The sequence below is a fragment of the Pygocentrus nattereri genome, chromosome 1 (genome assembly GCF_015220715.1).
Source record: "Pygocentrus nattereri isolate fPygNat1 chromosome 1, fPygNat1.pri, whole genome shotgun sequence".
NCBI lineage: Eukaryota > Metazoa > Chordata > Actinopteri > Characiformes > Serrasalmidae > Pygocentrus > Pygocentrus nattereri.
Window position 1 is genome coordinate 4,900,965 of NC_051211.1, and position 14,049 is coordinate 4,915,013.

A 14,049-nucleotide genomic window follows, 5' to 3' on the forward strand; every position below is an offset into this window, starting at 1 on the left:
TTTTCCATTGGGCAATATGTTGATAAGTGCAGTACAGATCTTATACAACTCTTATTTTATTCTTATTTTGATGTAAATAGTCGAGATTTAACTGTAATTTTTATTATTTATAATGTTTATACTGTTTATACTGTTTCCCGTTTCTATTACTGAGTGCCTTACTCCTGTTACTCTGCTGCTGCTGTAATGCTGTGAATTTCCCCGCTGTGGGACTAATAAAGGATTATCTTATCTTTTAAAGGTTATAACTGTTTTGTCTGCGACGTTTTACTACACACTGTTTAGGTTCCAGAGTAGAACCGGTTTGAGGCTGTAACACAGTGCAGTGTTGAGAGGAGGAATGCACTGTTTGAGCACAAACACATCCAGGTTTCTCTCTCTGCACCGTCACCGACAGGCACTGAGGGCTTCAGCCAGCTACTCCTGTTAGGTGGTAGCTGTGTGGGACGTCGTCTACGAGCTGAAACAGGCAGCTCAGTGTTTCCTGTTGGATTGGTGTGTGAAAGCTTCAAGTTCAGACTGAGTTTTAGCTTTTTCTCTTCTTTTTCAAGACAACACAGGTTGTAGTAAAACTAGAAATGAATGCTAAATTAAGATTAAGTGACCCTTATTAGTCCCACAATGGGGAAATTTCAACTCCGCATTTAACCCATCCGTGAAGTGAAACACCACATACACACTAGTGAATACACACACACTAGGGGGCAGTGAGCACACTTGCCCGGAGCGGTGGGCAGCCCAATCCGCAGCGCCCGGGGAGCAGTTGGGGGTTAGGTGTCTTGCTCAAGGACACCTCAGTCATGTGCTGTCGGCTCTGGGGATCGAACCGGCGACCTTCCGGTCACGAGGCTGGATCCCTAACCTCCAGCCCACGACTGCCCCCAATCCTACAATTATAACATTTTACAGTAATTAAATGAAAGAAATGTACAACCCCATTTCCAAAGCAGTTGGGACGCTGTGAAAAATGTAAATAAAAACAAAATGCAATGATGTGCAAGTCATTCAAACCCTATATTTCACTGAAAATGCCTCAGAGACAACGTATCAAACGGTCAAATTGAGAAAATTTCTTGTTTTTTGAAAAATATATGCCAATTTAGAATTTGATGCCAACAACATGTTCCAAAAAAGTGGGGCAATAAAAAAACAGGTGGTGGTTGATTGGCAACAGGACAGTAATATGATTGGGTATAAAAGAGCATCTCGGAGAGGTGGAGTCTTTCAGAAGTGAAGATACGGAGGGGATCACCACTCTGTGAAAGCCTGTGCAGGCGAATAGTGCAATAATTCAAGAATAACATTTCTCAACATAAAATGGCAGAGAACCTTTGCTTTTCATCATCTACAGTACATAATAACATTAAAAGGTTCCGAGAATCTGGAGAAAGCTCGGTATGCAAGGTACAAGCCCTAAAAACAGTATTTTGCTGGCAGTGATTATTGCTGAACGGTATATATATGGTTTTGGCAACATGTGCTGCCATCCAGACGACGTCTTTTTCAGGGAAGGACTTGATTATTTCAGCAAGACAATGTCAAACCACATTCTGCACATATTACAGCAGCATTGCTCTGTACTAAAAGAGTCCTGGTGCTAAACTGACCTGCCTGCAGTCCAGACCTGTCACCACTGAGAATATTTGGAACATTATAAAATGAAAAATTTGACTCAAGGAGACCCTGAACTGATGAGGAGCTGAAATCCTGTATCAAACAAGAACAGGAAAACATTTCACTTTCAAATCTACGGCAGCGTCTCCTCAGTTCCCAAACACAGATAAGAAGAGGTGATGAAACACAGCGGTAAACAGGCCCCCGTCCCAACTTTTCTGGAACATGTTGTTGGCATTAAACTCAAAATGGGCTCATATATTTCAAAAAACAATGCAGTTCCTTAGTTTCAACATTGGATATGCTGTCTTTTGTAGTATTTTCCTTTAAAAATATGGTTCACATGATTTGCATATCGTTGCATTTTATTTTTATTTGCGTTCTGCACAGCGTCTCAACTTTTTTGGAAATGGGCTTGTAGATAAAAGTTATATAAAGTGTAAATTAAGCCAATATGAGTGAGTAAATGTAACTGGCTACTATCTCTGGACAGGAAACAGTGTGAAACTTTATCTGTGAATCAGAATAGCCGCTGGAATTTGCCTTTACGCTCCAGCTCTATTCGTCTGGTGGCTTCTATTAATCATTTTAGTCTGGCTTTCCTGACGTCCAGTCATAGTGATGATATTTTAATAGCAATGATATTTTACACCAGTGAAATATCTCAGTGTTTTCCCTGCTCACGTCTCACTCATCGGCTAATTTAAATATTTTAAATAATAATCCATGTAAAGTCAGTGTGGATGGGAACTCATAAATCATTCTAATTCTGGTTGAGGTGTATGCGAGAGAACCGTGGTGTTGTGGAGGGTCTCTGAGCTTGTCGAATGTTTTGGGGGTGAGAGGGAAAAGTGAATCATCATATTATTGGTTAGTATTATTTGTCCCTGCTCGCTGGTGCGTGGTGATGTCATCAAATATCAGGAGACCTTTTCGAGGCAAGAGTAAAGTTACATTTTAAAAGGAAGATTACATTAAAACAATAATGTTGTCTTTTAAGTGATATGATACGTTGTGCCAGGGACATGAACGAACAACATAAGTGGCCAAAAATGCTAAAATATACAAAGGAGGGGTGCACCACTTTTGTGCAAAAGTCTGGGCACCCCTGGTCAAATTGTGTTGTTGATTTTCTAAGTGAAAGTGAATTTACACATCATCTACAGAAAACACACAGCTGCACATTTCAATGCACAGTTACTGTTTTTTTCTGCTGAATTTGAACAGATTAAAACGGCCTGTGCACAAGTTTGGCGCATTTTTATATTTCTTGTTTCGTTTCATTTCATTATGTTAAAGGTGGGTTCTAAAGATTTTTGCATTTTTCTATTATTGCTATGTAAACAGTCATTCTGAGTGATTTGGTTTGAAATGTTTGATTGTAGAGACTCGGATCTCTTTACAGTGGTGGTGATGGGAACCAGGGGTCGCCATGACTACAACACAAATATCACCATTTTATTTACCATCCAGAACCACCAGTGAACCCACAACGAGTCTCCTGAGTGTTGATGATGGTAAAATAGTAGAAAATCTGAGAAATAAGTTTTCTCTTGGGCACTATTCTGCATAACATTGTGTGTGTATCCTTCCACCGGGAATATATACAAAATACATTTTCAGCCAAAAACATTAGTGAAACAACATCTCAGACATCAGGCAGTGAAATCATAACCATGCCATGTAGTATCTTTCTGTGAGGGAGCTTTTGGAGGTGGATGTCTGGTTCCTTTCACCACCACTGAGAACAGTTCTAACTTGGCAAGTTTCTCTGGGATGAGTGCTTCACACCAAACCGCTCTGAATGACTTTGTTCACATCTTACAGTTGAATTAACCCCGAGTTTATTACACATCTCTATAACCTGAGAATAGCTCAGTTTACACTGAAGTCCCTGTCGTTTCTGAATAATGCAATAATTGCATTTTTCTTGCAACTGTGCCACATTTGGTCATTGTGCCCATATTAGAGGCATTGAAGTAAGAATTAATACTGTAATCTAATGGGAAACTTTGGTTTGCCACGTCTACGGCAAGCAAGAAAATAGATTAAAGCTGTAAATTGACTCTTAAGTGCCAGTAAAGTTACATATTAGAATAAAACTAAAACCAAACCTAAGTAGATTTGTTCAGTTCCATCGGCAGCACCTGATGAAATAAAAAAGTGGTTGGTTAGTGTAGCGGTTAACACCTTTGCCTTCTATGCTGTAGACTGGGGTTCAATCCCCGACCAGGGCAAGCACCCTACACTATACCAATAAGGGTCCTTGGGCAAGACTCCTAACACCACCTTGGCCTACCTGTATAAAAAAATGATCAAATTGTAAGTCGCTCTGGATAAGAGCGTCAGCCAAATGCCGTAAATGTAAAATGATTTCGTTTAATGAAAGATTGATTAGATAAACAAACTGTTTGACGTGAAGAATCCAGACCCTAACTTAACCAGGGGATCAGCCGTATGTCTGGAGAAGTGAAGTTTATTCGTTTGCACGTGGTACCAGACACCTAACCAGCCCGTAAGACACTGGGCTGATGCAGTTTTATAGCAGGACTGATGCCAAGATTAGGCTCAGCCTATACATGACAAGTGACAGGTGTGACAGACGTGACCATGTAGGCATAAACAAAAATAGACAGAAGACTGTTCTGAATACAGTCACAGTGCAGAACACACAATACTGAATATAATGACATAACACAGCACTAAACACATTACAGAGCAGTACATTTCTGCAAATACTGGGATTTTTCAATGCATTGCCATTTGTTTATTTGTATTTATTCCAATGTGTTTATTTTTACCAAATAGATTTTTTCTACCCAGATAAATAGCTTTACATGTCATTGTCTCAGATGCCTTATACCCAGGACTGTGTCTCCTAACTTTGTTGTGAGCTTTCACTCTGTGGTAGTGAAGTTATGATTAGCATGGGAAGATTTCTTGCTGCTCATATAACTGGCATGTTGGAGTTGATAAGGCGATATATAGAGACCAGCTGTGCCTCGCCATCACATAGGAGTATTAATAGATACGTTATGTCTACTGACCATCTCAGAAAAAACAAGCACTGTTCTGGTGTTTGGTGGTGTTTTATGCAGGACCATGGCCAAGGTAGATTCTACATGTTCTACTTTCGCTCACCACATGGTGTCAGCAGCCTAAACAAATGTCTTCGTCCTTCTGGAGACTTTCTCACGGCGTAAAATGTGGTTTAGATTTAACGCTCACTGTTTCCTGGCTGCTTTCGCAGTAGATGAATTCCAGAGCTCCATGTACCTGAGCTTTTCGCCTCCCTCACCTTTAAAAGTCAGCTTGTTCTGGGTTGCTTTAAGCTGCAGTGGCTCTAATGAGGCTGATTTATTGCTGAAAGTCTGGCACTGCGTTTGTAAACGCCAGCCTTAGATAATCAAACCCTTTTTTTTGTAATTTATGTGTCACCTTCAATGTCAGCGTGATTCCTTTTGGAAAAAGATGCAAAAAAATAAATAAGGCAATCCGTCATGATAAAAACCATATATATAAATTTCATATACAAACTTTTCTTTTAAGCACACCTGCTTTAGAGTAGGCCTGTAATTATTAGTTGATAAAGTTGATTAGATTTTAGTGTTTCAGTGTTTATGTAAAATGTTCTTGCATTGTTTATTTAAAAAGAGAAAAAATGTTCTATGCTCTGTAATATTCATATCAGGAAATGCGCTCAATCTGACAGACTGTAATACACTACAGGAAGCGTAGGGGGCGATACGGCTTCTACTGTTTCATTTAAAAAGCTCTATAATGTTCATATGATCCACACAGTCGCTCTGACAGACTGTAATACACTACAGGAAGTGTAGGGGGCGATACGGCTTCTACTGTTTCATTTAAAAAGCTCTAAAGTGTTCATATGATCCACACAGTCGCTCTGACAGACTGTAATACACTACAGGAAGCGTAGGGGGCGATACGGCTTCTACTGTTTCATTTAAAAAGCTCTATAATGTTCATATGATCCACACAGTCGCTCTGACAGACTGTAATACACTACAGGAAGCGTAGGGGGCGATACGGCTTCTACTGTTTCATTTAAAAAGCTCTATAATGTTCATATGATCCACACAGTCGCTCTGACAGACTGTAATACACTACAGGAAGTGTAGGGGGCGATACGGCTTCTACTGTATCATTTAAAAAGCTCTATAAATGTTCATATGATCCACACAGTCGCTCTGACAGACTGTAATACACTACAGGAAGCGTAGGGGGCGATACGGCTTCTACTGTTTCATTTAAAAAGCTCTATAATGTTCATATGATCCACACAGTCGCTCTGACAGACTGTAATACACTACAGGAAGCGTAGGGGGCGATACGGCTTCTACTGTTTCATTTAAAAAGCTCTATAATGTTCATATGATCCACACAGTCGCTCTGACAGACTGTAATACACTACAGGAAGTGTAGGGGGCGATACGGCTTCTACTGTTTCATTTAAAAAGCTCTATAATGTTCATATGATCCACACAGTCGCTCTGACAGACTGTAATACACTACAGGAAGCGTAGGGGGCGATACGGCTTCTACTGTTTCATTTAAAAAGCTCTATAATGTTCATATGATCCACACAGTCACTCTGACAGACTGTAATACACTACAGGAAGCGTAGGGGGCGATACGGCTTCTACTGTTTCATTTAAAAAGCTCTATAATGTTCATATGATCCACACAGTCGCTCTGACAGACTGTAGTACACTACAGGAAGCGTAGGGGGCGATACGGCTTCTACTGTTTCATTTAAAAAGCTCTATAATGTTCATATGATCCACACAGTCGCTCTGACAGAGTGTAATACACTACAGGAAGCGTAGGGGGCGATACGGCTTCTACTGTTTCATTTAAAAAGCTCTATAATGTTCATATGATCCACACAGTCGCTCTGACAGACTGTAATACACTACAGGAAGCGTAGGGGGCGATACGGCTTCTACTGTTTCATTTAAAAAGCTCTATAATGTTCATATGATCCACACAGTCGCTCTGACAGACTGTAATACACTACAGGAAGCGTAGGGGGCGATACGGCTTCTACTGTTTCATTTAAAAAGCTCTATAATGCTCATATGATCCACACAGTCGCACTGACAGACTGTAATACACCACAGGAAGCGTAGGGGGCGATACGGCTTCTACTGTTTCATTTAAAAAGCTCTATAATGTTCATATGATCCACACAGTCGCTCTGACAGACTGTAATACACTACAGGAAGCGTAGGGGGCGATACGGCTTCTACTGTTTCATTTAAAAAGCTCTATAATGTTCATATGATCCACACAGTCACTCTGACAGAGTGTAATACACTACAGGAAGCGTAGGGGGCGATACGGCTTCTACTGTTTCATTTAAAAAGCTCTATAATGTTCATATGATCCACACAGTCGCTCTGACAGACTGTAATACACTACAGGAAGCGTAGGGGGCGATACGGCTTCTACTGTTTCATTTTAAAAGCTCTATATTGTTCATATGATCCACACAGTCGCTCTGACAGACTGTAATACACTACAGGAAGCGTAGGGGGCGATACGGCTTCTACTGTTTCATTTAAAAAGCTCTATAATGTTCATATGATCCACACAGTCGCTCTGACAGACTGTAATACACTACAGGAAGCGTAGGGGGCGATACGGCTTCTACTGTTTCATTTAAAAAGCTCTATAATGTTCATATGATCTACACAGTCACTCTGACAGACTGTAATACACTACAGGAAGCGTAGGGGGCGATACGGCTTCTACTGTTTCATTTAAAAAGCTCTATATTGTTCATATGATCCACACAGTCGCTCTGACAGACTGTAATACACTACAGGAAGCGTAGGGGGCGATACGGCTTCTACTGTTTCATTTAAAAAGCTCTATAATGTTCATATGATCCACACAGTCGCTCTGACAGACTGTAATACACTACAGGAAGCGTAGGGGGCGATACGGCTTCTACTGTTTCATTTCAAAAGATCTATAATGTTCATATGATCCACACAGTCACTCTGACAGACTGTAATACACTACAGGAAGCGTAGGGGGCGATACGGCTTCTACTGTTTCATTTAAAAAGCTCTATAATGTTCATATGATCCACACAGTCGCTCTGACAGACTGTAATACACTACAGGAAGCGTAGGGGGCGATACGGCTTCTACTGTTTCATTTAAAAAGCTCTATAATGTTCATATGATCCACACAGTCACTCTGACAGACTGTAATACACTACAGGAAGCGTAGGGGGCGATACGGCTTCTACTGTTTCATTTAAAAAGCTCTATAATGTTCATATGGATCCACACAGTCGCTCTGACAGACTGTAATACACTACAGGAAGCATAGGGGGCGATACGGCTTCTACTGTTTCATTTAAAAAGCTCTATAATGTTCATATGATCCACACAGTCGCTCTGACAGACTGTAATACACTACAGGAAGCGTAGGGGGCGATACGGCTTCTACTGTTTCATTTAAAAAGCTCTATAATGTTCATATGATCCACACAGTCATTCTGACAGACTGTAATACACTACAGGAAGCGTAGGGGGCGATACGGCTTCTACTGTTTCATTTAAAAAGCTCTATAATGTTCATATGATCCACACAGTCGCTCTGACAGACTGTAATACACTACAGGAAGCGTAGGGGGCGAAATACTTTTGTTTATTTCAAAAAGTACTCTGAAATTCTTTATAATGTTCCTGAGTAGTTATTAAGGTACCCACAGATATTCAAGTTTATTTGTATAGCTCTTTTTACAACAATGTTGTCACAAAGCAGCTTTACAGAACTTTGAAAACACACAGATAAAAGCTAGCGAGAGCTGTCCATGCAGCCTAGATTAATCTCTGAGCATCATAACTGAACAGATGTGGTGAAAATGGGTTGAGTAATAAGGAAGATGTGGCTGATTTAATCCTGAGACTCATCGCCTCTCAACACAAGTGAATCTGTTCACAAGCAGATCTTGACCTCTCCAACACGGTGGATGCGCAGATGTATTACCTCAGTTACAGAACAGCAGACAACGCGGCATCTCGGCCTGTATATCTATGGAAGTATCTCTCTGAAGTACTGAGACTCTGTAGGTTTTGATGGTTGCCTGTCAGCATGGACGAGTCTTTTGCGTCAGACTAAGCCAGTTCAAACTCAATTCATGGACCTGAGATTAATCCCTCACTCAATGGCTGCTTTTGCTCCATGCTTGGCGAGAACTTTCCGTAGTTCTGAGCGCTCACACATATATCAAGCTGGACTGAGTTATTGCAAGATGTTTTACAGGGAGCCTCCAGAAAGGGCATGGCAGCTGTGGGAGGAATTGCTTTATTTTTCCAGCAGTCTGTTCTCTGCTGCTTCACACACTTGCTAAATCAGGGCTGTGTAGTTTGACATTATTACTTTTACAGTGTAGTCCTCTGGGCAGTAACTGTTCCACTGGCAGTGAATAGACAGCTCTTGAGTTTCGTGGCAGCTCGGAGCAGAAACGTGGCATCCTTTGATAGTTCGGTATGCTGCAGTATTAATAATGTATGGTACCTTTGAAATATGGCACAAATTCTTAGTCAAATAAGCAGCAGTTTCACCTGAGTTTTTTTTCAGAGATCAGCTCTGCTTTCACCAGAGGTGGACAGTAACTGAGTAACTGAGTAAATGTAATTAGTTTCTGTACTTTAGTATTTTTTGGTGTATCTGTACTGAAGTTTCTCCATTCTGGGCGAGTCACACAAAACAGGACAGTTATAATAACAAAAACCTGCAAAAAGATCTATAACCTGAGATAAAACGGCAGTGCAATGACGACTCTACCAGGAGGCGCAGGTAATGGCATATGATGACTGGACTGAATGAATATATGCAGATACTGGAAATGAAATAAAGTGTCCAGATGCGCCAGATGTTTATGAGGTGTGCAGAAGTGCAATATCTACAGTAAGGTGTCCGTATGTGCAGACGGATAAAATAAACCTGTAAATTAACGTGAGAGATTCAGTCCTCGTCTCTCTTCTCCCCTCTTCTCGCCCCACTGAGGAGCCTAATGGCTCTGGGGATAAAGGATCTCCTCAGCCTGTCGGTTGAGCAGCTGGGTGGCAGCAACCTGCCACTAAACATGCTCCTCCTGTCCTGTCCGTGATGATGGTGTGCAGTGGAGTGGCCATCATCCTCCATAATGGAGAGCAGTTTGTGCCGTGTCCTTCTCTCGGCCACCTTAGCCACAGAGTCTAGTTCCACACCAAACGCTGACCACTGATCGGTTCATGTGGTCCAGTAGTAGTAAGTAACCAGCTGCTTGGAATAATGTCTAGTTTGACTGGAGTCAAAACCCTCAGAACCTCAGGAACCCTCAGAGAGAGCAGACACATAATGATACTTACAGTCTGCACACTGTACTCAGCTCAGTGTGATCAACTTGCATCATAGTCTTGCAGTAGAAGGTCAAATGTTTACATTCATTTGAAGGTGGTGACTTTTTTGAGTAATATTAATATTAATATGAATAATTAGTAATAATTAAGGTACTAATAAAAGTATTGTTTCTCTGTTCCCTCTCAGAACTTCGCTCTCAGCTTCCTGTTAAGAAGCATCCGTTCACGGTCTTTGTGACTTATACTGGAAAAACTGGGTCTGGGTTATTATTCAGCGATATTTGCTGGTTGCAGTCATTAAAGAGTATTAAAGTGTTCTGATAATTTCCTTGAATTGATATTGGACTGGGAACAATGAGGGCAGTGTTTGCTGTGGTTGTCTGATGAGTAATGGTCACATTTATCTCCTAAATTAGTAGCCGGTCTTACGTAAGCGCTGGAATCACTGCAGTCTGTTGAATAGTATGAAACGTGTTGTTCTTGTAGACTTTCTCGGACTCCTTTACTCTCAGTAGGGGCGTGGTGGCTTGAGTTAAGTGGGCCAGCTCCGTTGCTTTTCGGGTCAGCTAACACTTAATGTTTCAACACCGGTTTGGGTCTCTACTCAATATCGATATCTCAAGGATTTACCTTCAGTATCAGTCGCTGCTCAGGGTTTCACTGTCAACATCAGCATCAACCAATGCTTAAGGTGTCAACAGCGGTATTGGCCTTTACTCTGGGTGTCAATATAGATTTCACAGCTTTTATATATGGATATAGGACGACACTCAGGGTTTCAATATTAGTATTAAAAGAAAGTGCCTCTGGCTCGATGAGCTGTAAGATGTACATGTTATGATAAGTACATGTTATGTAGACTCTTATGTGTTGTGTCTTTGGTGGTGATGGGAAACAGACGACTGAATGTAAAATCCATGAAATGGTTATGATGATGCTGCCTGATGTCTGACACATTGTTTTATGATCTTTTTGTTTTTAATTTTGGCCTAAAACATCATTTCTAAATCAGCTGATGGTCGAGGTACATGCTGATACTCCACTTACTGTATAGCTGCACTCTGTAGTTCTACAGTTACAGACTGTAGTCCATCTGTTTCTCTGATACTCTGTTACCCTGTTCTTCAGTGGTCAGGACCCCCATGGACCCTCACAGAGCAGGTACTATTTGGGTGGTGGGTCATTCTCAGCACTGCAGTAACACTGACGTGGGGGTGTTGTGTTAGTGTGTGTTGCACTGGTACGAGTGGATCAGACACAGCAGTGCTGCTGGAGTTTTTAAACCCCTCAGTGTCGCTGCTGGACTTAGAATAGCCCACCAACCAAAAATATCCAGCCAGCAGCGTCCTATGACCACTGATGAAGGACTAGAGGACGACCAACACAAACTGTGCAGCAGCAGATGAGCTGTCGTCTCTGACTTTACATCTACAAGGTGGACCGACGAGGTAGGAGTGTCTAATAGAGTGGACAGTGAGTGGACACAGTGTTTAAAAGCAGGGTATTAAAGTATGCAGAGAAACAGATGGACTACAGTCTGTAACTGTAGAACTACAAGTGCACTGTCAGTGTTAAAATGAATAGTTATGTTTTTCTTACGACAACAATGAGGTCAGTGACTGGCCTTAGAAAGCAGTTCAGTGCTGAGACTCGGCGTCTGTGGGCCTTTAAGAGGAGGGACTGTGTGTGTGTTTGTGTGAGTGTGGGTTGGTATTTCTCAAGCTTAGGAGGGGAGTGGTCCTGGTGGTCTGGACTGAGAGCCAATACTGTGGAAGGCAACATACACACACACACACACGCACACACACTGTCTTGAGTGAGTGAGACATACACACGCACATGCGTGCACGCCGCTCTGCTCTGACAGCACACTCGTCTGGGAGGGACGCCTGGCAGGGAGAGGAGAAAAGAAAGAGAGAACTGAAAAGAAAAGTGAAGCAGTCTGCGCTGATCTGACCCCGAGGCCATGTACAATCCGGCCAGGTTGCATCTGCGGGTGGACGAGCAGGACTTTGTGCAAGCCTACGAGAACGTCAGGGAGAAATACAAAGGTACCACATCTGCTAACTACTGTCAGGAACCACATGTGAGCGTGTGCCAGCAGCAGTCTGGTGTTAAGTAGTTCCATATTGGATATTGGATGGCACAGATGGATCTAGCAGAAGGGCCTCAGTGCAGGACTATAGCAGCATTTCACTGCATGGCACTGATTGAGTTGCATGTGCCACATTTATTGACTAACAGAGGCGGAAAGAAGCTAAGATGTGATGAATTTCAGCTGAATCGGTGTCAGATTGATATACGTGTGCAGTCTCACGCGAATGTATATCTTTATGCCGAATAATATGTCATGTAACAAACCTTAACTGTTTAATTTTAACCCCATAAACTCTGTATGAGGACCCACTCTTCAGTTCCTCACTCTACAGCACTTTAAATCTGTAGTAGGTACTCAGTAGTTCATAGTACTTGCTGATTAATTCATATTGATAACGGAATAATTCACAGTATGTACTGACTGGCATAATAGATGCTGAATAAACATAGTGAATACTGAATAATTCATAGCATCCACTGAATTATTAAACTTACTGAACAATGTAGAACAGTTACTTAATCATCAGTGGTAGTTAATGAATAATTCATAGTAGTTGCTGAATAATATGTAGTAAGTACTGAATAACTCAACTTGCTTATTGATACTAGACACAATAATTTATAGTAACTACGGATTAATGTACAGTAATTACTTTATAGTTTATAATAGATGCTGAATAATTCATAACAAATGCTGAATAATGCATAGTAATTAATGTGTAATCTGTAGTATTCGTTGAATAATTAAATGGACAGTTTAGAACAGTTACTGGATCATTTATAGTAGTTACTGAATATTTCGTAATTGATGCTGAGTAATATGTAGTAATTACTGAATCATTCATAATAGACATTGAATAATTTATACCAATTACTGAATCATTTACAGTAATTACTTAATTCATAAAAGATGCTGAATTATTCATAGTAGTAACTGAATAATTCATTACAATTATTTAACAAGTCTTAATATTGATCATTTATAGTGGGTACTGAATAGTTTAGAGCAGTTTCTGATTAATTCACACTTAATAATTCAAAATAGATCCTGAATAGTTCATAATAGACACCGAATAAGACGTAATAGGTGCAGAATAATTCATATTACATACTGAATTATTCATAGGAATTGTTTAATAATACATGATAGATGCTGAATAGTTCATAATAAACCCTGAATCCTAAGATAACTAAATAATAAGCCTGAAGTTTGTGGCGTTAATAATATCACGCCATGCATTTTAAAGACTTTTGTGAGGTCATAAAAACTTCATTCGAAGTTTTTAACCACTTTATCATCATCGCCACAGCATCTCTTCCAAATTCATTACTTTATATAAGTGAAACAAAGTATTTCTCCACACATTAAAAATCCATAAACAGTGTTTAAATAAAATGTGTGGTGGTGATTGGTCTTCTCAGCATTAATCTTCACAGCAGCCTAAGCTGATCATCTACGGTGATGTAATTACTGGTAAGTGGTCCTCAGAGCCAAAGTCCAGCCGTCCTGTCCCACAGTGCTGTTCCTGCGTGTGAGCCGAGGAGAGGGCTATAAATATCGGCCCAGTTTCTGATCACAGACTGGATCTCCACTTGGTGTATTCTTATGCAGAGGAGCATGAGGGCCTTTAGTGCACCACACTTGCATGTGGAGACTCGAGTTTTTTTGCTGAAACTCGCCTTGATCTTATATACATGAGTGTAGTGGAACATCATTTATGTGTCTTGGTGTAGTGTAGTGGTTAACACCTCTGCCTTCTACGCTGTAGGCTGGGATTCAGTCCCCCAGCCTGGTTAGGCAGCCCTACACTACACCAATAGGAGTCCTTGGGCAAGACTCCTAACACTGCCTTGGCCTCCCTGTGTAAAAAATGATAATTCTAAGTCAGTCTGAGTTTGGCATCTGTCAGATGCCGTAAATGTAAATCTTTCAAAGTGTCTCAGTTGTGTC

At 40.9% G+C, this 14,049-nt stretch overlaps 1 protein-coding gene across 5 annotated transcripts in view; it reads left to right on the forward strand.

Annotated features, from left to right (window-relative positions):
* The window catches only part of pleca (plectin a), a 224,683-nt gene that overhangs the window by 29,604 nt on the left and 181,030 nt on the right, over positions 1–14,049 (forward strand). For 2 of the 5 annotated variants that reach the window (XM_017721340.2, XM_037541839.1), the window contains exon 1: positions 11,809–12,052. The exons of the other annotated variants lie outside the window; for them this stretch is intronic. In XM_017721340.2, the coding sequence (XP_017576829.2) occupies positions 11,968–12,052 (85 nt within the window). In that variant the 5' untranslated portion in view covers positions 11,809–11,967. Of the gene's footprint in view, positions 1–11,808; positions 12,053–14,049 lie in introns of those variants that run through there. 5 annotated transcript variants of the gene reach the window in all.